At 38.5% G+C, this 25,906-nt stretch overlaps 1 protein-coding gene across 1 annotated transcript in view; it reads left to right on the top strand.

Annotated features, from left to right (window-relative positions):
• ETFA (electron transfer flavoprotein subunit alpha) overlaps positions 1-25,906 on the top strand; it is a 29,595-nt gene continuing 3,689 nt past the window's right edge. Inside the window, exons 1-10 of the mRNA XM_082290354.1 lie at positions 1-85; positions 5,886-6,035; positions 7,808-7,889; positions 7,991-8,073; positions 9,557-9,656; positions 10,842-10,952; positions 12,098-12,199; positions 13,004-13,072; positions 14,075-14,157; positions 25,135-25,200. Of these exons, the coding sequence (XP_082146480.1) occupies positions 47-85; positions 5,886-6,035; positions 7,808-7,889; positions 7,991-8,073; positions 9,557-9,656; positions 10,842-10,952; positions 12,098-12,199; positions 13,004-13,072; positions 14,075-14,157; positions 25,135-25,200 (885 nt within the window). The 5' untranslated portion in view covers positions 1-46. The remainder of the gene's footprint in view (positions 86-5,885; positions 6,036-7,807; positions 7,890-7,990; positions 8,074-9,556; positions 9,657-10,841; positions 10,953-12,097; positions 12,200-13,003; positions 13,073-14,074; positions 14,158-25,134; positions 25,201-25,906) is intronic.

Here is a 25,906-nt window from a genome sequence, read left to right as displayed (position 1 = left end):
CGTGCTCTCGCGAGAGCGGCGCGGTGCGGTGCGGGCCGGCGGAACCATGTTGCAGGCGGCGGTGGCGCAGCGGCTGCGGCGGGCGGTGAGTGCGGGGCGAGCCCTCAGGCAGCGCCCTCGGGCCGCGTGGTGCGCACGGACCGGGGCCTTACCCGCCGCCCCGGCCGTGCGGGCCCCGCCCAGTGGGGCGAAGGGGACGCGGGGAGGGGCGCGGGGCCGAGCTCCTCTTGCCCGGCAGCGGTGGTCCAGGGGATCTCGGAGGGGCGAGCGCCCCGCTCCGCCGGGCTCGGACTCCTCCGCTGGACTTCTCTCCCACTCTGTTAAAAATAAAGTTTTCGAGTGGACACGGGATGTTCCAGAAGCCCCTTCCAGCGGTCACAGTAGGCAGGAGTTGGGGACTGTTGTCCCGTGTGGAAAGCTAACGTAGGCATAGGGAAGTCCTGAACTTCTGGGAGTGCTCGCTCGCATCCACCCTTGAGCAGGACAAGCTGAGCAACAGGTGGAGAAGACTTCTAAAGTTTGTTACTGCAAACTCTTAAGAGCAATAGAAAAATATTTGTGGCTCAAGGAGACGCTTTCTGGGGTATTGGCAAATTAATCCAGCGTTTCTCAGTCAGAAATGTGATTGCCTTAGTTATCACAACCTGTGGATGAGGCTAATGCAAAACACCTGTTGCTTCTCTAATTTGACCTTCATAGTGCTCAGCTGGGAGGAGTGCTGGGCTTTTGGAGGCCATTTGCTGCTTAGTGTGTCATTGTGGTTGTGTTACCAAGGTCTAGGTGAACTCAAGGTTAATTGGAGTAGATGATTGATGAGATGTCCCCGAATATCTGCTCGATATCTTACTATGCACCAGGAAATACTCCCACCACTAGAACTGTGTATAAATAGCCCTTGTAAACAACTTTGTATCTTGCGAGTTTCTTTTTGAGCTCTCCAGGGCTTTTACAGGTATTACAGTTCAGTACAGCTCTAACGTAGTAGTTATGCATATACTACATGGTTTCAGCTGATGAGAATCTCTTAAAAGAGGAGGAAAGGTAGATGAGGTCAGACGTGATTGAATTAATCAGAAAATTGTGACTGTTGTAATCATGGACATGTCTCAGTTGTTGTTAGGCTTCAGCCTTTGTAGAGCAAAGGTCTTAATGATCTCTGAATCATATGGTACTGCTATGTAAATAGTACTTTACTCATGCTCTCTGCACAATTCAGTTTCATGGTCCGGATATGTGAGTTCAGCTCCTTGGTTTTCAGTCATACACATCGAAACTTGTAACTTTATAAAATAAAGCCGGTAAAACATTGTGTGCGTCTTCAACGTATGTGTAACAATGTAGTCTGTGAGAGAAGTGAAACAAACTCACAGTTTGTTTCACTTTTTAGAAAGTGCAAAGTTTAACCCTGATGACACTCATAGTTGAAGAGGGAGTGGAGTCTAGGAGAAAACAGGATGAGAGAAACCTGTAAAGTATGAAGAGGAAGGAAAGTTGGACTTTTGCATAACTTAAAGATGGGAGTACTAAGGAGAAATGAGAATGCAAGTGCACAAAAAGTTGGTGCAGAGGTGGGAATAAGCCATTTAGGGAGCTCACTGTGTTGAAGTACAGACAGTGTTGTCTGTATTTCAAAATAGCGTTGTTGATTTTTATTAATGGTATGCAAGGAGTGTGTTTGAAAGTTTATTGTGTATTACATCTTTCTCTTGCTGCTTCAATCCCTTTGTAATGTTAAGTCTTTATTATGATTGCAAAATCCTTTTTGCAAAGTAGTTTTATTTTTTTTGTTGCTGTTCTTTGCTGCAATTATAGCTCCTTTTTAATTCAGGTGCCTTTTGTGTTGTTTTTCTAATCAGTGTTTCCTGGAGTTATAGAGCTGTCTCTTAGACCTCTTTTGTAGCCAAGTCTTTAGAGAGATTCCAAAAGTATATGCTTTACTGCTAGAGTTCCCTTCTCTCCCTGAGTTTACCAAATTCATTTATTTAGTTTAAAAGTTTTGCAGCTACAAGACTGTCTCTTACTAGAATTAGGCATTGCTTTGTTGTTTAGGAATCTTAATCTTATCTTTAGCAATACCCCAGTTCCTAGTTCCTAGAGTTCTTTCTTGGGAACTTTGCCCAGTGTTAATGGTTCTCCATGACATACAGAATTCCTACAAAGCAGTTTTAAAATTTTAGTTTCTGGCCAGTTTGCTTTTACAGCTAAGAAAAGCAGCTCTAGATATACCTTTGTAGGTCCAGTTGTTTGATGTTCTGCCTTGTGACTGTCTTGTTTTGGTTTAGCTCCTGTAACTTCCAGTGGCTCCTCTAAAGGGAGACAAAATTTATTTTCCCAGGTGAAGTTTCTAGCACCCTGTTTCTTATTGATGCATGTTTGGAGCATGGGGCCATGTAGAATTCACCTGCTGCATCTCTTGCATTTTTTGGAATGACTTTTTGGCTGACCCATCTTGTGTTCCTGTGCCCGCCACATGTGTTAGAGCTGATTTCCTAATTCTGGTGTTATTTATGAGTGTCCTTGGAGCAGGCTACAGGCAGTTAGCCACCCCTATTGCCAGCAGAGGCCATGGATGCTGCACACCAATCTCACCCAGCAGCAAGTAAAGATTTATGACACTTCCCTCTGGGATTTTCCAGCTCTTGATACATATGTTTTTTAGCATATAAACAGCAAATCTATATTTAAGAGGTGCTGGGCATATGTGCTGTTCAGGTGACCTGTCTGTGTGCTGAAAGACCAACAGATGCTCAGTTTGCAGTGGCTTTGTGTGAAGAGCAGATCACCTGTGCAAATTCAGTGGGTGCCTTGGATGGGTGTGGTGTTGGCTTTACCTGTGCACGTGTACGGGATGTGTCCAGATTGCTAATGTTTTGCTGGAACAGTAGCAGTGATCAATATCCATTATTTTGTCTGAAGCCTAGAAATCCAGATATTGTACTTAAATTTTTTGTGCTCTGGTTGGAAAATACTGATGAGTTTCTCAGTGGGGAGTAAAATGATGTTTTGGGGAAACTTGAGACAATCAATTCAGTGAATCCATGGCTATTTTGCAAGTGGCTTAATTGATCAGTACTGTACATCTGAGTTAATCTTAGCAACTTTTAGACATCTGGAAGTCAGAGGCCAAGTTTGTTGTACAGTAAATACTGGGGAGAGAAGGGGAAATTCTGGGTGGTTTTCATTCACAAATGTTAATTTTGGTATAAACTTGAGTCACTGTCCAGAGTTTCCACTATAGAGGAAGTGCAGATGTTTCTGCTGTAGAGGAAACATAGGTGTCTAGCTGTGATTTGTACCTAAACCTGAGGAAAATAAACTTCCCAGTTCTCTGTTGCTGGCATATCATTATCTGTTGCCATGCTGCAGAAGCTACTCAGTTGCTCAAGTTGGTGGGATGTTTATCTGGAGGTGATTTCTGTGAGTAGCCTGATTTTCCAGAGCTTGGTTTTCACCAGGAACCTTCTGTGGCACAAGCGGTGAGTGCTGTTCCTTCTTAAGGCATAGTTTTCAATAGTTTGATTGATCTGTGTATCTTATTTCTTGTGCTTTCTTCCCTTGCTGCCAGCTGGTTAGGTTTATTCTCCACCTTCCTATTTTATTTAAGCTTCAAAGTAGACATCCTGCCCAAGTGCAGAAATGATGTCAATGAAGTAATGGGCTGTTCTCCCACATGTGCAGCTGGACAGTAATTTCTTCAAAATAACTACCTGTCCTGATCATTGACTCATTGCAGGTTCTTAGTTTTCAGGACCATGTGACTGGATGAATTGCCCTCTGGTTTTACTGCAGATTCTTTATTATAACAAACAAAAGCCAGTTTGGTTTGGTTTTGTTCATTGAAAAAATTATTTAATGTGTCTTAGTATATTAATTCAGACTCACATAGAAATCTCTTTTGTCATCTAGATTTTTACCCATAATATATAATGTGGCTTTAAGTTTCTTTTGAATCTGGTCTTGTCTTTATGTTCAGAAATGTCATCCATAAAGTGACCTTCTGGTATGCATATTGTGTATATTCCCACAAATATAAAATGTTGGATTATCAGTTTAGAAATAATACCTAATTAATGTTGTGATAGCCAGTCTGCTCAAGCAACATCCATTGCTCTTATTCGTTTTGGCTAAAAAACAATTATTTCTCAGTTTATTTTAGAATGGTTTGACAGAATGATGGTGGTGGTGCAGTGCTTATTTAGGGGAAAAAAATGATAATATAGGCAGAAATAAGTGTGTGTTTAAAATGCATGTGTCTCCCTTTGGAAACTTGAAAACTTGAGGATTTTCCAGGAGCATGGTTCACTTTACCCTGTGACACAACTGTAAATCATTGGAGAAGTGGGCTTTTTGCCACAAAGGCATGGACTTATTCTTCAAGTGGTGACTAAAATTTCATAACTTTTATTGCAAATGATGTATGAAACATAATAAAAAATACAGTGTCTGATCTATATTGGCAATAAATATTTTGTTACTGGCAATTGGTTTTAAAGGAGCTTAGAATGCTTAATCACAGCAAGTAACCTTAAGCATAAGAGATTAAATACAGAGCACTTTTACAAGAATCCATATTGTTTTAATCAAAAGGTCAAATTATGATCCGGATTCTGACAAAGCTTATCTTTGTATTTATATTTGTGCACCGTGATTAGCTTCAGGGAAGTCCTTGGGATTTGCTTTCTCTGTTTGAAATTCAGTATGTTGGTAGGCTTTGTGAGGTTGAAGTCCAGATGCAAATTTTAGCCTCTTGTATTTTCTGAAGCTTTCTTTATTTGAAGTTGTAGGTAAGTGCATGTTTGGCATGAGGGAAGATGTGGTTGGAATGTACGTTTAAAAAAGTAGTGTTTGGCTGTGTGTCTTCAGCTTTATGTTACTATTTGTTCCTTGGTTATATTAATGAATTTATTTGATTTTCCATGTATTCTGTCCTACACTGATCATAACTCAAGTCTTCAGTTAGGCTTTATGTAGGGTAAACAAACACTTGAGGGACAATATTCCTGTTCCCATCCCACATGTTTTCCTTACTGTAGTATTAGTCTTGGAGGAATAATGCCTTTCACACCTTCACCTGAATATTAGAGAGGAAAGTCTCAGAGTTTAGAATATTTTGGTTTGGTTTCAGGGCAGTTTTTTGCCTTTTTTTTCCCTATCTTTTTTGTTTCTTTCATTTTTGTTTTAGAAGTTCAAGTTTATGTATGGATGGTGAATTGGTCAAAATTATTATTTGAGGACCACTAAATTGTGGTGAGAGACTAACTGCTCAAATGTTTGAAAGGAAAAGAGGGAAAAATTAACCTGATGCCTATAAAGATTTCTACTAGTGTGTTTGCAGGCTGTGAGCCCCTGCTGCTTAATTGTCATCCAGCCACTGCATAAAATTTTGCCTCTATACATATCTAAATATAAAAGTGAGTTCTGTAGCTAGATTTTGTTTAAAAACTTGTAATAAAACACTGCCAGAGAACCACCCTAGAAAACCAAGTAAATATTTGCAACTGTTTATTTCCTTGTGTCTTACTCTTGCTTGTCTAATCCTCACTCTTTAAGGTACTTGATTTAAGTTGATCAACTGAGCTGGAATGTAATGTGTTAAAACGTTTTTCTTAATTTTGTTCAGTATTTTCCTGTGGAGTTTTAGTTTAAACACAGCATGTTATAGACAAGTTGAAGTCAAGTGGGTTTATGTCTTTTCTTTTTTGTATCACCCTATGTATTCTTTTTACTTTATAAAAATTATCTAGAATTAGCCTGTTTTGTTTGACAGCAGTGTTTTACGATTTGTATAATTGATGAATTTCTGTAAAGCTTTGTATGCTCAAAGGAACAGTTTTTTTACTTAAATGCTAAGTTTCCAACTCCTCTGTGTCTCCCTTTCTTTCCAGGTGTCAGTGCTCCAGAGGTTTCAGAGTACCTTGGTCGTTGCAGAACACAACAATGAGTCTCTCACACCCATTACGCTCAATACCATCACTGCAGCAAAGCGCCTGGGAGGGGAAGTTTCTTGTTTGGTAGCTGGTACCAGCTGTGATAAGGTAGGAAATGCTGTTTTCATACCAATGAAATGAAGAATGCAGTGAAACAATACTTGGCAGCATCTTGGGCAGCCTGAAAAATAATCTGTAGTGAGGAGAAACAGTGCCAGGAATTGCTAATCTGCCAGAAAAGTCCTGCACTTGGAACTGCTTCTCTTCTCAAGAGAAAATACGGATATAGATTTCATTTCACAAGGGACAGTATCAATAACAGTTGTTACATGCTTGAGCAAGCAAATTTTTATAGGACTAAAGGACAATTAACTTTTAAAACAAGATACTTCTCTGTGAAGTTTAAATGACAAATATTGCAGTGCTAAGAATTTGGAAAGAAGCTGGTGCTTGTTTAAATGGAAACCAGCAGAAGTGAAACAACAGTGACAAATTGGGCTTTTGAGCAAGTTGCTTTTACTAACCAATCACTAGTTGTATAGAGTGTGTTTGCAACCTAAAACTCTGAAATTAGTGCTTCTTGACTTCTTGACACAGCTCAACTTGTATGAAACTTGTATGAAACTTGACACAGCTCAACTTGTATGAAAAAAGTTCCTTGTATGTTAGCTGTGTATTTTCAGTGTAATTTGAATGTGCAAAATCTAGAGATAATGTAGTTAGTACATTAGTGGCATTTTTATTCCTGCATGATTTGTCTTGTGTGAGCAGTAGAAGTACAAAAAACGATGCCTAATATTTACACACTGTTTATGAGCTGTTACTTTGAAAGCAACACATAGTATCTCATGAAGAACGCATACATAGAGCAGCTTATTCACAAATAGGTGAAGAAACCTCAGTAGCTATTCAGCTATTCGAGGTGGAGATGAAGCAAAGATTTATCTAAATCAAGAAAATTAAAAAGAAAAAAAATTGCCTAATATGTGTGTCTTTAATTTTTCCTATTCTACACACTTGCATAGTAGAAAAATGATTGTGAATGGTTTTTTTTGTTTTAATACTAATATGGAGACTGTATGTCATGCTGGGAAAAAGCATTTATAAAAAGTGAAGGTTTGGAGATTTTGTTTAAGAGCCAGTTACTCAAACATATTCTGCAGCAGCTATTAGGGAGTTTTTCATTTTTTCCTTTTGTTAATTTTTGAGGGTAAACTGATACTCATCAAACTCAGTAAAACTGTGCTGGTTCTCGGACGATGCATGTGGTCTCCAGACCTCGCTGTCAGTCCGCTTCTCTCTGATCTGTAGTAACCCTTTTATCATTTAAACTTCACTTGTGCCAATTTAAAGGAAAAAAATGCATAAATATAAATTGAAAATATACATCGCATCAGTGGGCAAAAAGTCAGATGCAAACAAAGGGTTGCTCCTAGAATTTTGACAAAGATCATAACAGCATTGTACATTTATATTTGTTTGTGTGGTAGATATTGACTGACCTAAAAGAAAATAGGATTGGTTTCTTGATGATTATATTGGAATACTGAGCAGTAATCCTCAAGCGTGATTGTTATCGGCTGCTGTAAGAAATGCTGGAATCAGTGTGGAGGCCTGCATGCAGGAGGCAAGTTTTCCTAAGTTTGATTTGCTTTGTAGTTTCTTATTCACAAATTCATTTTCATTATCCCATAAGGCACTATGCTGTGAGTCAGAAGATGTGCATTTTATTCCATTCAGGTTTGTTCCGATTTTGAAATCAGTGTACTTTTGGTTCTGGGTTTAGCTAATCTGTAGGCTGTGAGCTATTTGCAGTGGGGGCTCCCTTGTTGTGGTGCCTGTTATAACACAAGCTAATAATAATTCACTTGTAATCATAGGTAGCATCAGAACTCAGCAAAGTGCAGGGTGTTGCAAAAGTTCTCGTGGCTCAGCATGATGTGTACAAGGGATTTCTAGCAGGTGAGAGTTGTTCTTATCTATTGACAAAAGAAATTTATTTGTGTGTTTATGATTGAAAATAAGACAGTTGTAAATTCTGAGCAATATATTTTTATTCTCAGAGGAGTTGACTCCCTTGATTGTGGAAACTCATAAAAAATTTAATTACACCCACATTTGTGCTGGAGCATCTGCCTTTGGGAAGGTAAGTAGATCAAAGTGCATCAGAAAGTTCTTGTAGAAAAGAGACAGACACTACTGTATATAGGAGTGCAAATCAAAGGCCTGAGAGACATCATCCATGGACAGTTTTGTGTTTGCAAACAATGTTACAGTAGTTTGCTTAAGAGGTCATTAGTTAGATTTCATGATTCATGTTTGAGTTCTTTTATAGGCTGATGTGAAAAAAATAGTGTAGAATAAATATTCTGTGGTAACCAGCCAGTCCTATGGACACAAGGCACAATGTACAATAAGGCAAACCAGATTAAGTGATCTGAAAGCATGAAAATTGTATGGAAAAGCACAGCAAATCGAGATGAAAAATCTGTTATTTGCATGTTGAAATGAAAGCATGCAGACTTATTGGAAGCAAACCTTTTTTTTTTTTGGGTGGGATTTGCGTCTGTGATATAAGTCTTGTACATTGAAATGTCTGTAAACATATATAAATAACACAGATCTAAGTCCCAGCCAAGATGGTTTTTAATGAAAATACAATTTTTCAAAACTTGTTTTTTTAAGGAATGTGTTTATAAGTACATGGAGAGCCTCAGTACCAAGAATCTGAGCAACATTGTGGTGCAGCTAAATTAGAGAAAAAGGATCCTTCAGAAATCTTGCCGATGTAGGGCAAATAATGACATCGGCCTTCCATCTGACTGCTTTCACTTCCAATCAATATCAATCCATATGCTTGTATTTTTGCTGAGAGAAATCTTTATGTACCTCAAGCCTTAGGTTTTAAAATTTTTTTAAATTTTTTTTTTTAACTGCAGTGTCGTAGCAAAAGTTAGTGGCTTTTGCTTTAAAGCTTACACTGCCATTTTCGAGTGCTTCATGTGAGTAAAGATTTCAGAACTGGGCCCTTTTTTCTAGTACCAGATTAGGAGGCAGACAAAAAGCAAGCAATCATCTTATCATTGATTTCTTTGTCATTTCTGCTGCTCTTTTTATCCTTCTTCCCACTCCTAGAGGTGCTAAGTAATTTTCTAGAGTAAATTTTGGAGCAAGAGAATATATATTTTAATATTAAATTTAAAAATATTTTTTTCTTTGGAGGGAAGAGTGCAGGGTTTTTTTCCTATTATTTCTGGTATCTAACTTCTAAAAGCACCTTTAGTTTTCCCTTGAAGTGCCAAGAGCTCAGCAATCCATAATTGTCAATTCTCTGAGTAAGTGGCATCTGTATTCAGTGTTAGAATATTTGAAGCAAATAAGTCTCCTCATTTAAGATATTGAATTAAGGGTTTACTTACAGTAAGTCTCATAAAATGTCTAATGTTATTACAGTAATGGGATTTTATTTGGCTGCTAAAGCTACATGAGTAGCCCTACAAAAATCTTAGTTCTATATGTCTTAGAGACAGCATTATATGAAGTTAAAATTGGGTCAGCAGTGTTCCTTTACTGACCATGTACGTTTTACTTAGCATTTATTTTGCTAACTTTTCATCTCTAACTTCTAGAATCTTATTCCCAGAGTGGCTGGCAAACTCGATGTTGCCCCTGTTTCTGACATTATTGAAATTAAGTCCCCAGATACTTTTGTAAGAACTATCTATGCAGGTGGGTAATCACAAAAGTTGTGTGGTATTTGTCCAATGAAGGATCCAGTACTGCTAATTTTTCTGCATGATCCTATTGTTAAAACCTTGGAATAGGATAGGAATTTTCACTTTACAATCTGAATTGCTGTGATTCATAAAAAATGAAGTCTGGGGATTGACATAATGCTTCCTGTGTGAGAAAGCAAGTAATTCCAAGGGCTTTAGTACGAGCATGTCAAACCCAGGTTGTCACCTTAAGGAATAGAATTTGGTGATGTCCTTTCCATGTACTGTGTTTGTTAATGCCCTTCTGATCAGGTTTTGTAAAACATAAAGTTAATTGTCCAGCTTTATTTAACTGGATTAGCATTCGTTCTGATTTAAGATACCACATTTTTTCTAATTATGAAGACATTGAACAAATTCTTTATAATATTTAATTAATTTAATTTGTAATTATTTTTTCAGTCTTGTTTCTCTAATGCTTGGCTAACACTGTGTTTTATTTTAGATATGAGCTCATTAGCTTGTGTTTGTTAATTTTACTGTAAAGATTGTACCACATGTACCAGCAGGGTATTACATTTTCAGTTATGGTACCGGAATGTGGTTTTGTGCTGCACTTCTAAGTTGCTTCCCAGTAATCCACAGTTTTAAGAGGACTTTGTTTAAGAATAGTTTGTTTAGAAAAATGTTGCAGCATGTTTTCTTTTAGTGTTCCCTGCAGCCTCCAGTGTGAAGTATTGTATTATATTATAGAGAGAAACAGAGTCCTGCAGATACTTGGGGAGGCCTCATTGTCTTCAGCCCTGATGAATTAATGCAACAGGATAAAAGATCTACTTTGAATTATAGACATCCTTTATGTTTAAGAATGGCATTTTCAAAGTTGTTTTTTTCATCCCTTCTGAAATTTAAAAGCTCATTCATAAGAGATTATTTGAATGCTTTGTATCCTTTAAAAATAGGGGATTTGTATTCATGCTTTAGAAACATAGGGCTAAAATGTAAATTAAAGTATTTGTAATTTCTATTAAGTGCTACATTTTAGTAATCTAAAATTGCTGTTTTGGGAAATACCTTTGTGGATGTTGCATATTCTAGTACAACTGCTAATGTGTTTTTGATATTAATTTTATTTGGTTTTTTTTAAAGCACAGTATGTCTGATAATATTTGAATTTTTAATGTGACCTTTTTTTTAGGAAATATTATTTGTACTGTGCAGTGTGATGAAGCAATCAAAGTGTTTACTGTACGGGGAACTTCATTTGAGGCTGCACCAGTGAGTGGTGGTAGTGCCAGTGTAGAAAAGTGTGAGTATTTGTTCTGGGATGCTGTCGTTTTATTTAATAGAGTTAGTTTTGCTCACTGCTTGGTGATGTTTTGTAGAAGTATTTGTCAAAGCAAACTGATTGTCGTAATATTAGCTTTATACTTTTAATTACAGGTACTTGCACTTTTTAGTGATGTCTGGTAAGAGAAAATGTGGATTAATGGCACAGTTAGTTTCCTTTTCTTTGAGCAGAAATGGAGAGTATCTGTGCTGAAATCTATACTTGTTTCACTCACTGCCTAAACTTCTGCCCCTGCAGTCTTGCAACTTTAAGTAAGGACAAGTTACAGCTGTTTGAAGAACCAGACTGGTTTTCAAAACAAGACTGAGCAAAAATAGAAGTGCTTAGCTCTCCACAGTTTTGGTTTAATCATATTGCAATTGAGATAGGTTATTACATCATCAAGCTAAATTAGTGGCAGTTTAAATTGATTTGAGAACACCCAGTTGTCGTTCTAGATCAGTTTTAACTATATCAGTTTAATTTACAATTCAATGAAGCCAGCGTAGCTCTGATAATTGAGAAATCCAGTCACAGAATGACAGGGTACTTGAGGTTGGAAAGGATCTCTAGAGATCATCTAGTCCAGCCCCGTGGAGCAGGTTGCCCAGGACTGTGTCCAGTCAGGCTTTGAGTATGTCCACAGGTGGAGACTTCACAACTACTCTGGGTAACCTGTTCCATTTTTGGTGACCTCTGCTGTTTTTCACTGTGGGCCTTTTTGTTTTGTGGCTTAGTACCTGCCTCTGAACCATCCTGTATTTCCTAACGTCTGTGGATGTTAGAAATCAAGTGTTGCTGAAGTTAGTGTATTGCACTGTTGGTGCGTTGCCTGATTGACTGGTTTGCCTGTGATAGTAAGACTCACACTTCTTATGCTGGATTGGTATCAGGGTCTAACATTTGTACAACAGAATTCATTTTAGTGCAGTTTTTACTGTAGGTTCTTTAAACACAACTAGTGCACGAGGCTTGTTAGAGCCACAGAGCAACTACTGAGACTCATCAAAAGCTTGCGGTAGAATTGGTTATAGAATTGAATTAAGCTTAAGCTCAGATTTCAGGTTGAAAACACATGCTTTGTCGTTTTCCTTGTGGGTGTTTGGTTCATCTGGTGAATGCAGTGACCCCTCCACCACCCGTCGGTATCTCTGAATGGATTGAGCAGAAGTTGACAAAAAGCGATCGACCTGAGCTCACCAGTGCAAAAGTGGTTGTATCGGGTGGTGAGTGGATAACATTAAAACTGTCTGATGTTGCATTTAAGTAATGGTACCTCTTGCTTAAATAATATCTGTAGCAGAACACTGTAATGTGATACATTTAAAAAAAAAAAGGAAATTATGATGAAATTCTGAAATACTCCATAGGGGCCACTGGGGAAGCGCCCAACATACATGTTTTGTGAAGAGGTAGAACATGAGTTTAGCATATGCTGGGAGGCTTTGTAAGAGCATTGTCATATTTGGTGAGCCTCTTCAAAATTTTAGCAAGATGAAGTGTTTTTAGATGGAAATCTATCATGTTTAAAATTACTGCTGCTTATTACAGTCAGTCCGAACATTATTATTTAATCACCTTAATGATTTTAAAACCTGTTATGATTGTGTTCTGCTCTTTAGGTATCAGGTGATGGACTGTGACTTTTAGTGTATGCCTACAGCTAAAATGATTTCTTAGTAATTCCACTACAATGTTTTGTTCCTGAAGCCAGCAGAGGGAGCACAAATTAGTTAAAAAAATGCTGTTTCCCTGGTTTTGGAGAATGACCTTGATGGTGCTGTGTGCAGGAAGTAAACAAGACAGAATGGTGTTGGTTTATACATATGAAATATTAATGGCAAAGACAAAAGCTGAATCTCTAAATATTAAATACTGGTTAGTAATCTATCCAAAAATACCCTGTGCAAGCATATCTTTTGAGTCTTTGCAAATGCTAATTCTCATACAGAAAGTTTACATAGGCAAAAAATAAAATCTTAAAACATATGTTCTTCTTTCTTGATCTTTTTTTGTTCTTAACTTTTGAGGGAGGGGCTTGAAGAGTGGTGAAAATTTCAAGTTGTTATATGACCTTGCGGATCAATTGCATGCTGCAGGTAAACTTGTTTTCCTCCATATGTTTTTAACCCTGTTTATTATATTTAAAAAGGTCACATTAAAACCAGAATTCACCTGGAGTCTTTTATTTTCATGTCTCTATCAAACTGTTAAAATGCTCTTAGTTTAGTAATAGATGAAGTTTTGTCAACTATATTTAAATGCCTGTGTATGAAGTAAAATACTAACCTGTAATATTCCCTGTCTTTGTCAAATCTCCAGAACAGAAGCTTGCAAACAAAAAGTGAAGTTGTCATAGGTCATTTTGAAGAGCCGATACTTTCTGCACACATCCTTTCATATTCTTCTTTACAGAATCCCACTCACATTGTAGTTTGAGTGGCTCTGTCCTTTTGCCCTGCTTTTGTATTAACAGGAGAAAATCAACCACATACGTTTCAGCAAAGTATTTTGTATAAAGGTTGGGAAAGAAGGAGAAACTGTTTGCTTTAATGTTTTAACTCCATTAATTTTAGCTTTTGCATATGTATAAATTTATAGTTTTACATGATTGGCTTTGTTTTTAAATTGGTGTCTTTGCTAGCTAAATGTCCATATGGCATTTTCGAGTTTACTTTGATATTTTTCTTTACTATGCCTGACTTTTGAGATTCACAGCAATATAAGATGGCACATATGTTCCATTCAAACTTGAAGGAACATTTTGGGAAGGCATTTATGGGAAAATCTTCTTTTGACAAAGCAACAAGAAAAAACCATGGAAATATGCCAGATTGAAATCCTTGGTTTTAAATATATGGCCCTTTGGTGATGGGAGTAAGGATTTCCTGTTGCTTATGAAGTGCATTAGCACTTAGTATTTGAAAGTTTTTAGCTAGTGGTATAGAGAGGGATTACCATAAGAGCTTTTAAGAGGGAAGTTTTAAATACGTGCCCTTAGAGTGTGGGACTCTTCAGTACTACATGTGTTTTTATGGTGATATAAATTTGGCTTGCAAATATTTTAAAAGAAAACATTGGAAATATTTTCTTTCAACTAGTTGGAGCTTCCCGTGCAGCTGTTGATGCTGGCTTTGTTCCTAATGACATGCAAGTTGGACAGACGGGCAAAATAGTAGCACCAGTAAGTATGGAAATATCTCTCATCTTAGAGCTGGGATGTTTTCTAGCATGCATTTCCCTTCAGAGCAAGCACTTACAGATGAGCTGAGTCTTAATACTGAGCCTAACAGGAACATCAGTGTGCCCACTGTGATACTGTCACTTGACCATGTATTTACAAAATGACAGAAGCAAGCTGGGATGGAAATCTCTCCTTTGGGTCAGTGGGGTGTGTTCTGACTTGGCTTTGTCAGGGGGTTTGCATGCTGGATTTTTTCATAGTTGCCTGACCCTTTTTTAGCTGCCTAGCAGCTGGCATTGATATGCTAAAAGATGTCATTACTGTCATAAACCCAAAATTATATCAATCCATGGCTTTATCTCTGGCAGTTGTGTGTTCTGGGTTTTTACAGGTGATGGTTTTTAAAAAAACTTTTAGTAACTGTCACTGTATTGTTGCAGTACAGTCAAAGCAAAATTTTTGTAAGAAATGAAAAGTGCAAGAAATTTAAGAGAGAAGTAATTTAGAGATTGGCTGCTGTAGAGTGGAATACCAAGAAGGACATACTGAGTGGCTTAATATTGGGCAGTAACATGTTGCACATCTTTTTCTGCTGTTTCTACATCCCAATATCACAAGGAACTGATTTCTCTGTCTTTTTGTATCTGTTTGGGGCTTTCTGTCATGCAGAAGTCTGAGACTACTTTCATTGTTCTTTATGACCAGAGGACATGCAAGGAAAGCTACAGCTGGATAAAGCACATTTGAGTGTTTGTAAATAGGAAGGTACAAATGCAGCTCACCTCAGTGTGGGGCAGAGCACCTACTGAGATGTGATGATCTGTCAGGGGTACACTGAGCTCCACAGTGGAGTAAAGGTTTAGCCTCTCAGTAAGCCGTTCTTTGTGTATGGCAACACAAGGCACCAAGGAGCAACTTTTTACTTGTTAATGGCTCAATGAGACCAGAAAGGAAGAGTGAGCTGAAACTTAGTAGAGAAACTCATCAGCTGCATTTACCAAATCATAACAATTTAAATAATACTAAAAAGCTGTGCATGTTCAAAGTCTTGATAACATCTGAAATGTTTTGCCTTTGTACCATTGCTGCAAATTTAAGAAATTCAAACCATGACCATTATTTTTCCAGTGATACATCCAGCAGGATAGAGTAATACTTTGATATCAAAGACAAGAACTCGTGATTCTGTTGTCAACTCTGTCTGCTGGATTGTCTTGGACAAGATGTTTCGTGCTTCTGATTTCTTGTCTTGAATTGTGGTTAGGGATGTTTGCTACTTTTCTCCAAGTCCTCATTAGAGGCCATCTGATGATGACCCTGTGAGGCTGAGTGGAGCTATTTCTAGGCATGCTAGTGTTTCAACCTGTAAATCTATATAACCAACTGCTACAAAACACTCCTTCTGAGAAGTAGACCTGTTGATAAGACTAAGGTCATTCCAAAATCTTGATAGCAGTGATATTAACGTCTGCTGTGTAAGGAAATTGGGAGGTTCCGTGGATTATAAATGCAACGCTAATTCTTTCTGCTTACCAGGGTGTAAGCTAAGTGTGTATTTTGAAAGGGCATGAGATGAGACTAACCATCCTTAGTTCTTCACTATCCAAATATCCTTTAATGAGGTGGAGAATATTAATTTGAAGACAGCTCAGCTCTGGTTTGTGTGTTAAGGCTCAACAATGATCATTCTTTCCAGAGTCAAGGGCACATAAACAATTATGTTGAAACAAAAAAGGCTGGTTTTTATGATGTTACAGTGCTGTATTTTACTACAGATGGCCCATAGCAACATGTGAGTGTCATAAGAACATAAAGCCACATCACAGGATCACATCAGTGTCGTCATTGTCCTCTTCTAGAGGACTGTTAAATAGCCTTTAGTCAGGACTGGTGAATGAATATTAAACTATGGTGTCATAAATGATCTGAACTGGCACAATTGCATGATGCTCCATCTATTTGTCTGCAGGCTGATGCATTTTCTCTCATCTCACTTCTAACAAATATTTATTAAATAGTGAGTTGTGCAGAGTACTGGAAATTATGTGCCTCTTCTTTCAAATTTCAGATATTTAGTCTGGATCTTAAAATACATGCAAGGGTAGCATTCAGTGGTTTAGAAATATAGAAAATATTAAATGTTAATTGTAATGAAAGTGCAAGTTGAATTGATACTAAGTCCACAGAGTTGCTGACTAGAGGTTTAAATTTTTCAGTGTGCTGGATAGGTATCTTAAATATGAAGCAGTTGAAAGCTGCAAATTCTTAATTTAACATTCCTAATTCTACTTCACTGTCTTTTTGGTACTGTAGCTAGAAAATTATTCTCTGCAGTGGAAAAGAGTTGACTTGAAGAAGAACGGAGATTTTTTGGTCAGGTCAAGATGACACTGGCTATTTTAGCAGTTCTCAGAAGACGCTGCTTTCTCCCTGTATGAGATGTGCTCAGTATCAATTCAGGGAGAGCTTGTTCTCCTGGAGATGTTCTATCTGGAGAATTGCAAAGCAGGTTTGTGCATTGGTCAGGTAGAGTAGCCGAGACCTGAGTTTTGTGTTCAGTTTTGAGCTACAGTTGACATGGTGTGTGCCCTCCTGGGTGTGTGTGTTTTAAGCAGGGGAAGAGTCTCAGATACAAGAAACTCTTGGAGCCTGAGACACGCTTGTTCTCCTGCGCAGCTGTTAACTTCTGATGGGAAAGTATCTTAGTGTGTGCTCTTACACTTCTATTAATAGTCTCTTGCCCAGTCTCAGTGGAGGATTGGAATGCATTGTTTTCAAAGATTTTGGAACTGGGTCAGTTTTGAGACTACAGAGGGACAAGGGTTAGTTACAAGCTCAGGAAGAGGGGAGGTGCTTCTACTGCTTTTTCTGTATGACTGCTGGGGTGTTTTTCTGTGCTCATCACTGTGTAAGAACATAATGGTCTGAAGGGGCTGCCTATTTTTTCCCCTGTGCCTTCAATTGTGGATTTGGGGAAGGAAGGGTAATTTTGGTCATTGGTCCTTCATAATACTGTGACTGGTTTCAGATTTTAGGAGTGCTGCCCAGTGCATCACAGGCCCCAAGAACCTCACAGCCACAGCAGCTTTCTAAAATGCTGAGGTATTAATACATGAACACACTGTCACTCAAGGAACAATTGGAGTTCATTTTACTTAAATGATGGAAGAATGCAGTTAATTAAATAGTACAGATTTCACCTTGTGTCTGTTTGATCCCTGGTTCTGCACAGCACATCTGCTCTTCACAAAGTAGCCTTGGACTCTTAAACTTCAAGGTTTTGTTCATGTTGGTATTTTTGCATTTTGTTGGGTTTTGACTGGATCTTTGGCATACAGTTTTAGTCCAGTTGCTAAAATATTCAGTGCATTATTTTTGTTTCTGTTAGTACCTTTTTTTTAACCTGTTGATTTCAGGTGATTGCAGCTCCTATTTGAACATTGTGTCTCATGAAAGAGAAGGCTGATTTGTATTATTTGATGAGATGGAAGGAAGGAAATTTTTAGACATAAGTGGATATATTAAAATATAAAATGTTTTCTTCCTAATTAAAAAAAGCAATTTAGTATATTCAGTGTCTTTAATCAGTGACAATCATGTTAGCATATTTTTTATAATCAGAAGCCAGTTTTTCCCACTACTTCTTATATGCAGATGTTCTGCAGAAAAATGAAATTCAGTTCTCAGGTTAAGTACTGTATATAGTTTCTGTTTAAGAAAAAAGCCCTTGTAAGAATGTTCAAATTAGCTGGTTTTGGATAAAAATATCCTTCCTATGAGTGCCTACTACTAGATATTAGTTAAGTATATCCAGTTAGAAAATACTAAATTCCCTACACAAATCAAGCCTACCACCACTACTGCAGAGTAACTGCTATTTTTAGATAAGAAATTTCAAATAGGGGTGTTAATTTTTACAGTAAATATCTTCCCAGTTCTTTCTCTCATGTTCACAAAGAAAGAAAGAACAAAACAGATGTGGAGAAGAAAGAAAGTAAAAAAAATGTTTTTTCCAGTTGTTTAAAACTTTTGTAAATGGAACATGATTGTTTCATTTATTAGTTCAGTATTAGCTTTCCTTACCCAAGGCATATTTAGTAACATTTCTAACATGCAAAGCAGTATGAAATCTTTCTCAGGAACTCGTGCAATTTGTCTGATATTCAAACAAAAAATAAACTCTGACTTGTGAGAAAAGGAAAACAACTGCTCTAAACCTTTCCTAGGTTCTGGTGGTTGCTGATCTGTGACCTCTGCAGTGCAGGTTGGTGAGGAAGAGGTGTGGGGGGAACTGATGGTCACTGGTGGGGGTCTAATGCTATTGAGCCAGCTGGGCTATGAAAAGTGCATTCCCAGGGCTGCTGGGGACTGTGTGGGACCTGGACACTTCCTTCTGGAGCAGCATCCATGATCCAGGTGGGAAGTCCTACACTGCAGTGCCACTTGGCAGCTATCTTTGAATGCCCAAACTGTTCCCATGGTTTTCCAGGTTTTCCCTTGCATTCTATTTTAATTAATTATATCCTTCCTTCAGCTTTTGAAGGAGGATGGGGTTGTACTGGGATTATCTCACACTCAACTTCTTGTCCCCAGTCAACAGCCAAAACCTCAATGACACTGAGGGGTGCTTTTTATGGCAAATGTGTGTTTATATTGTTACCCTCTGACCTTGTGAAGGATCAACTGCTGCCTGAAAGGTGTCCTTCTAGCTTAATCTCTTCAGAGTTTAAATGTTCACTCTTCTAAAATTAGTGCTCTTTCAGGGTCTAACTCTAGAACTGCCTTAGTTTTTGCTATAGGATTTCCTAGCTGACAAAACTACTTTCTTTTTTATTTTATTTTTTATTTTAAGGTGTTCAGTTACTGCTGTCTTGTTACTTTCAACACTGGGCACAAAATGCTAACAGATGACAAGAAACTGAGGTGGAAAACTCAGGAAGGCGCGAATTAGGAAATATATGATGTAGTAATAATTGGCACTGGATTAAATGTTCGTGCTAGAAGTGTGATATGATTGCACAGAAGGCAGGTGCATCTGCTGAGAAACCTCAGGTGGGCAAGGCAGATGGGAATTCAGTGTAGTTCTGATGTGATGGCCAGGAGGAAACTGCTTGACTTCACTGTTTCAGCTTCAGTTTCATGCTAGAGGGTCTCTTTGGCTGTAGTAGATTGAAGGAACTTCAAAAGAGGCAGATTTGAACTGTCAGGAATTGACTGTAACGAGGGGAAAAGAGGTGCAGTTTCAGTTGAGATGCTGAAAAGTGAGATGTTGGTTCAGTTGAAAGGCACCAAAGTTGTGGAAGAACAGTGGAATTCTTGTTGCTCCCCATCTTCTACAAGAGAATGGGATGCTTTCTGAGCCCCTCTGTGTCCCAGTATTTTACTGGGCATCCCTTGCAGTGAGTGGCTTTTTAGCACTTAGTAGTTTTCATCTTGCTTTGGGAGTAGCAGGAAGGGGGAGGCACAGTATCACATCATTTACATAATTCCTGTATTTTGTATTTCTTTGTAATAAGTGGATGCTAACTGTCCTTGAGTGTTACTTCCCATTGCTTTCTTAGGGATCCTTTGCTTGTTCAGATTAGCTTATTTGCTGTTTCCCTTCACTCTCTTGTGAGGAAGCATAAGGAAAGTGAAACAAGGCATATTTTATTCTAGTATTTTTGTTCTTTTGTGTTCCCTGGCTCTTTTCTAAAATGACTAACAACATAACGAACTAAATTGGTTCCCTTGGCATCATGAGAATTGTCACTTCTCTCGTCTGGATTGTACTTACTTTAAAAAATATTCTACTCTGCTTATCAATGATGAGATATTAATTACTTCCTCATTTGTTTCACATACAAGGGAATATTGAGATGCCAAAGTTTCTCTCTTTAAAAGGATGGTACATAATTTCTGCTATGTTCAGCTCACTGCTTTGTAGGAATGTGCTATTAGTACATCAGGTTTGTGGGTGTTATTAACAGACCAGCAGGTGCACTTTGCATGGTATAAATGGTTGGGCCTGTTAGGTAGGTAACAGATGGGAATAGCAATGGGGAAACCAGCTGTGCTTGGGAAATTGTTTTTGGAATATCTCCTCTGATAATTCACTATTGTTGAAAAGTAGCTTTATGGTGGCAAACTTTAGAGATGCAGCTGGGACTGAATTTACAGACTGTCTTTCTCCGACTTGCTAAAAAGCTAAGGATTGACAACCCCTTTCATCCTGCATTATCCAGTGTAGCTTTTAACTCCAAGAAAACTATGTTCACAAATTGATGCTCTGCTCCTTTGGGGTTGGTGCAGAAACATTAAATTGTACTAAAATATTCATATGTGAGTGCATTTAGCTGAAAGCAATTGATGTGCTTTTCCCTGGAGAGAGGGGGAAAAAAAATGCTGTATGGCCCTGCACTCCAGCAGACACCCTAACCATGCTGAAGAGTAATTACATAGCTTGGCTGATCAAAGGTTCTTAAAGCGAAAAAGAAACTGTAGCTGGGCTCTAGTTTAGTAATGTTTGCTTCTTGAATAGGATGTGTTCAGCTACGTCAAAGCAGCATATACTGGAGAAGTGTGTGATATACAGTGTAATAGAGATGAACTACTGTCAAGCCAGAAAATATTTTATTGGGTTAATAGCTTGTAATTGGAAGGAATCTCTTGTACAAAGCAATTTTGATCACAAAGATTTCTAATTTCATTGTCCTTTCACTCTTACAAAGAAAATAAAATATCTGAGCTGCTTTTAAAAATAGTGCATGTGCCAGAGGGGTTTATTAAACTGGCCTGTTTAAAAGCATGCCATTGGTAGGATGATAAATTGATGTGTGTTGGAGGTTTTCAGCATAATTCAAAAATTGTCATAAAAATCAATAGCAGCTGACAACATGCTTGCAAAGTAGCTACCTCAGCTTGTGGGGCACCTGTGGCTGCACTGTGGTCTGTCACAGCACCATTCAAAGGCACTGGGAGTTGAAATAAAAAGTGTTCTTGTAGTTCTCTTAAGCAAATGTCCCTTAACTGCCTCAAGGCAGCCTAAGGCATATTTAAATATTCTCGTAAGTATAAATGAAGTAATATCATATGCCACAAATTATTCTGTAAATAATTGGAAGAGTCTGTATGCACAGGAACATAACTGCATTGGCATGTTGGTAATTACAATCACCCACATACAGCACTCTTGTGCATTAATCCAAACAGCATGTGACTGGCTGTATGGATTCTGGAGCCAGATGTGCAAATTTGTGCTTGTGAAGTCTGCCAGTATACGAGTTGGGTATGTCCGAAGCAGAAATAGAGTTTAGGGAATAGCTAAGGAGGATTTTTTTCACTTTAATGATTAGCATGTAATGACTCTATAAGATGTACCATGGTCATTTTTGTTGAAAAAATGTAAGTCTAGATGAATATTTTATCTAGCAACTGAGAAGGTGGATTTTTGATTTGGAATCTTGACTTTGAATAGGATAAATTTGGGAGTTGGAGTTGTTGGGCTTTTTTGGGGTGGTTGTGATGCAAATCTGTGCTTATAAACTTGGAGGTCTCTGTCTGGCAGGACAAATTAAAGCTCTCTTGGCCTTTCTGCCAGTTTGCTGGCAGAGTCACCTTGCTGCTGTAGCCCTTGTGAGGAGCCTTGTGGGTGCTGGTGCCCCCCTTCACATCTGCCCACTACTGATGTACCGAGCCCTTCCAGCAGCAGCAGATCTGGAGTGTTGGTGCTTCCTCATGGTGCCTCCTTGTCCTCTGCTTTGTACAGTCTTAGGCTGTTTGGTGCATTCAGTGTCCTGTGCCATGTGTTCCCTCCATCCTGCTCTTCCTTGCCATCAGCACTCATTCTCTGGTGTCCTTTCCCTGTGCTGATGTCTGCCAGTGACTTCATAAAAATATTTGTGGCATGGCTGTGATGTATGTACAGTATTTCCTGTGTGAAATGAAGTTACTGAGAGCCAAGGCAATTTTCTAACCTGATGTCATGTTCTTATACCACCAAAACTTTCACTTCCTTGACTTCAGTTGCTTTTTGGCACTTCATTTATTCACAGTGCTGTGAACCTTTTGGTCTGGAAAGTGTGTGATGTTTTGTTGCCCATTCTTGTGTGGCACAGTGCTGGCAGCAGCCCTTCAGTAAAAATCTCCCTGTTCCCAACACTAGGGAGTTGATAAATGCTACTCCATGTCCTGAACTTTGCTCTAAGTGCCTGTAATTGTGGGCTGTGGATCAGCTGCCTGACAGCAGTTAATTAGAGCAACTTCCAGGGTTCCAGAAAGCTGGAACTTGAAGTTGGTGTAGAGCCATGTCTGGCCCCTGAGAGGTGCGACCCAGACTGATTCATCTGTTCTGTGCCTTGCTGTGGGTCTCCTGCACAGATGAGCTCTGAAGGACCAAGAGCTCCTTGCAGAGCTTGCTGTGCTCTGTGCTGCCATGGCAGCCGTGGCCCAGCACACTCTGGAAGGGACTCTGCCCTGGGGTACCCATCTGCTTTCTGCTTCCCTCCCTCACTTGCTTTACGGGGCTTGGGGCTACAGTCCTGACCTGGGACTTTGACACAGCAATGACAGGACTCAGCAAAAGGCCTGATAGAAGTTAGTGATTTCAGGGAAAACATCAAAACAAGGTTACTACTCTGAAAATAAATAAGGATTTGAATTTCTCAATGCTTTATATCCTCTCTGGATGACCAGTTGAATTCTCTTCATGGACAGCAGTGAACAGACCTGAAGCTTTGTCATTTAGACATTGTGGATCCTTTGGGTCCCTTCTACTGAACTGCAGAATAGACTAAAACTAGTATTTAAGCAGTCAAATCTTTTACAGCATAGAACTGTTGATAAGAACCCTGCTGTCCTGTGTGTTCTCTGTATGAAAACATTGCTGAGGTGATCTCCCATCAGGGAGCTGACTGAAAGGACCAGTTGTCTGAACCAGGGAGCCAAAAGCACATAATCTAGAAGGCCATGGCCTAGATGCCTAATAAATACTTTTAGACAAGCCTGGTGATTTACAAATGTCCTTCTAATGAAACATCCTTGTCTTTCCTAGATATTTTAATAGAATATATTCATAGGCATCTGGCTCCTGGTTAGCTGGATTCTTTCCAAGACTGAACTTCACAATGTTAAGCAGACTGATAAGAGTATCTGGTAGTCTGGATGACTGGCACTTAATGAATTGCTCTAAAAAAAATCAAATTACAGTAATGTGTCTTTAAAAAGAGCTTGTATTAAAGACAGCATGATGTTAGAATAATTTCTCCTGTAACATCTGTTCTTTTATTTGGTGTAATTAAAATATTGCATTCTTACCATGAGTTCTAATGTGGACATATTATGTTACATTGCAGCTGTGGTTAAAATGGATTGACCTCCAATAGTAATCCACTTGGTAAAAGCCTACTTGAGGCCAAGGAGTTTGAGTGTGTTCACCAGCTGTGTGGTTTTGTGGAAGTACATGGACTAGATTCTGTGTTTCAATTTCAAAGGAAGCCTTTTTGATAGGAAATACTTTGTTCCTGCTGTATTTCCCCTTCCCTTCAGTTTTTACAGGAGAGTTTTTGTATAAGAATATAGAAAAACTTCATAAATTTCATTTATTTATTCCTATTTAAAAAACAATATAATGAGCAGAGTCTCTAGCTGTAGAAACATCAGAAAGCAATTGTCTTCTTTTTTTTAATTGATGTAATGACTCTGAGGCTTGTATGGCAGAAGCCTCTGTGGGTCTGTGTTTGAACACCTTCGTTTGCCACTCTCCTCTGTAGGTCTGTGCATATCCCACAGCTGGGCTTTATCTCTGCCATGCTAAAAGCCACTTAACTGTAATGCAGTTTCAGCTGCACAGTGGTAAGATTGTTTTTGACCCTCTTACCCTCCCTGGCCCCCGAGAATTATTTATTGAATTAAATTATACTTGTATTTTCTTAGATATGGAGTATCCTTGGTATTTTTAAAAGAGAAATTCTGTTAGTATTTGAGGTTGTGTCTTTTCTAAGCATGTGTGAAGTACCACCTTTTGATTGCTTTTGACAGATGAGCCCCTAACTAAATTTGTGTTAATTTCTGTTACTGAATCAGTTGATGAAAAATACTTTCTTTAGTTTTCTTCTGTAATATTAGTTAGCTAAAGAGTACAGCTCTGACTGCTGCTTGGACTTGTGGTGCTGGAAAAACTGTCAGGGAGCTGAATTACACTTGGTTTTGGATAGATGATAGAATGGATGACTTTCAGCCCAAGGAGAAGTAATACTTTTCAGCTGTGAATAAAACAGCTGATACAGATTTATTTGCCTATAAATTTTCATCTCTTTTGAATGTAAGACTCTTTGGAGATGTGAAACTGGGAACCCCAAAGTGTAAAGATGTTGGTGTACCTGGTGTAACCTTCTGTACTCATCCTGTGTGGGAGGGGACAGTGAGCGGGGAAGGAACGCTTCAGGCCATGTGGACATGGAGGGTTGGGGTAAGGAACAGAAACTGCAGGTGTGCAATGCACCAGCCCACTTGGGTACCTCAAAGCTTTATCCTGCTCCATAGGAAACCTTTCAAAGTTTAACACCCAAATTTCAGCTTTGTGCATTCTGTCTTAAAGCCTCTGAGGGGCTTTGGACAAAAGTTTTGGTTTGCTCTTCGGACAGCTGCATTATCCATCTGTTGGTTATCTTGCTTAATACTTGCACTGGGAATCTCCAGGGTCATGGATAACATGGATTGCCCTGTCCTTTAGCTGAGCACTGTTGTATGTTTTTGATGCAGACTTCATTTATTTTTTTTCCCTCTCATCTGTCTTTGCCAGATGCTCCTTTGGGACTCTCCTTTTGCAGTCACATTGCATCCCCAGGATTGCATCATTGCATCGTCAGCTGCCTTTAGTATTGAAAACTACTGTAATGCAAAAACTGCTGCATGTAATTGATTTGGATTAAGGTTTGAGAGAGCTTACTGAGACTATGGTGTGGGTACCAAAAATTTCTCTCTCTTGTTTTGTTCTAGGAACTTTATATTGCTGTAGGAATATCTGGAGCAATCCAACACTTGGCTGGAATGAAAGACAGCAAGGTATGTAAAGGTGGATGTACTAGAAAATATTTTTGAGGAAGGAAATTAGTTGACTCCCTTGCTTTTGCATCAGTGCTTTAGATGGTTTTCCTACTTTTGTGCTGCTCTAAAACACTTTTTGACAAAAAAAACAGATACTGTGCCAAAACATCTCACACAGTAGAAGAACCTTTGCACTACAACCCAAAGTGATCAGTGGAAGCAGCTAATTGACTTTGTTTAAAAAAACCCCAACCCGAAGCACATATGCCTGAATTCTATACAATTGTTCCATTTGCCTTTATTCCAGACTATGACATATTAATTCATGCATAACAATGTGCAATTTGAATTATGAACTTACTATTCCATAAAGTAAAAGATGTCTCTGACATTCCTGCATTTAGCCATTCAAATGGAAACCTGCTATAAAATGGCAGTAAAACTTTAAAAGGTTTAACTCGTTAGTTGCCAAAGCAAATAATCCAAAATTGGAATTGCCAGTTTGGTCCACAATGCAGTGTTTGGAAAGAGGAGCAGAGTTAGCTGCTGATTGATACTATCAAATGCCAGACATCAAAAACTGGAGGTCCTGCCTCCCACAATAATTTTTTAAAAGGGTATGTATTTTTTTTTTTTCTATTTTCAGGGAATGACCTTAACCAAGCCACAACTTTGAATAGTTTATAAAGCTGAGGAAAAGGGTTGCAAAACTTTGTAGGTAGTT

Source organism: Coloeus monedula (assembly GCF_965178545.1).
Source record: "Coloeus monedula genome assembly, chromosome: 14".
Lineage (NCBI taxonomy): Eukaryota > Metazoa > Chordata > Aves > Passeriformes > Corvidae > Coloeus > Coloeus monedula.
Note: the sequence above shows the minus strand (reverse complement) of the source record. Positions and strands in the feature narration are given on the sequence as shown.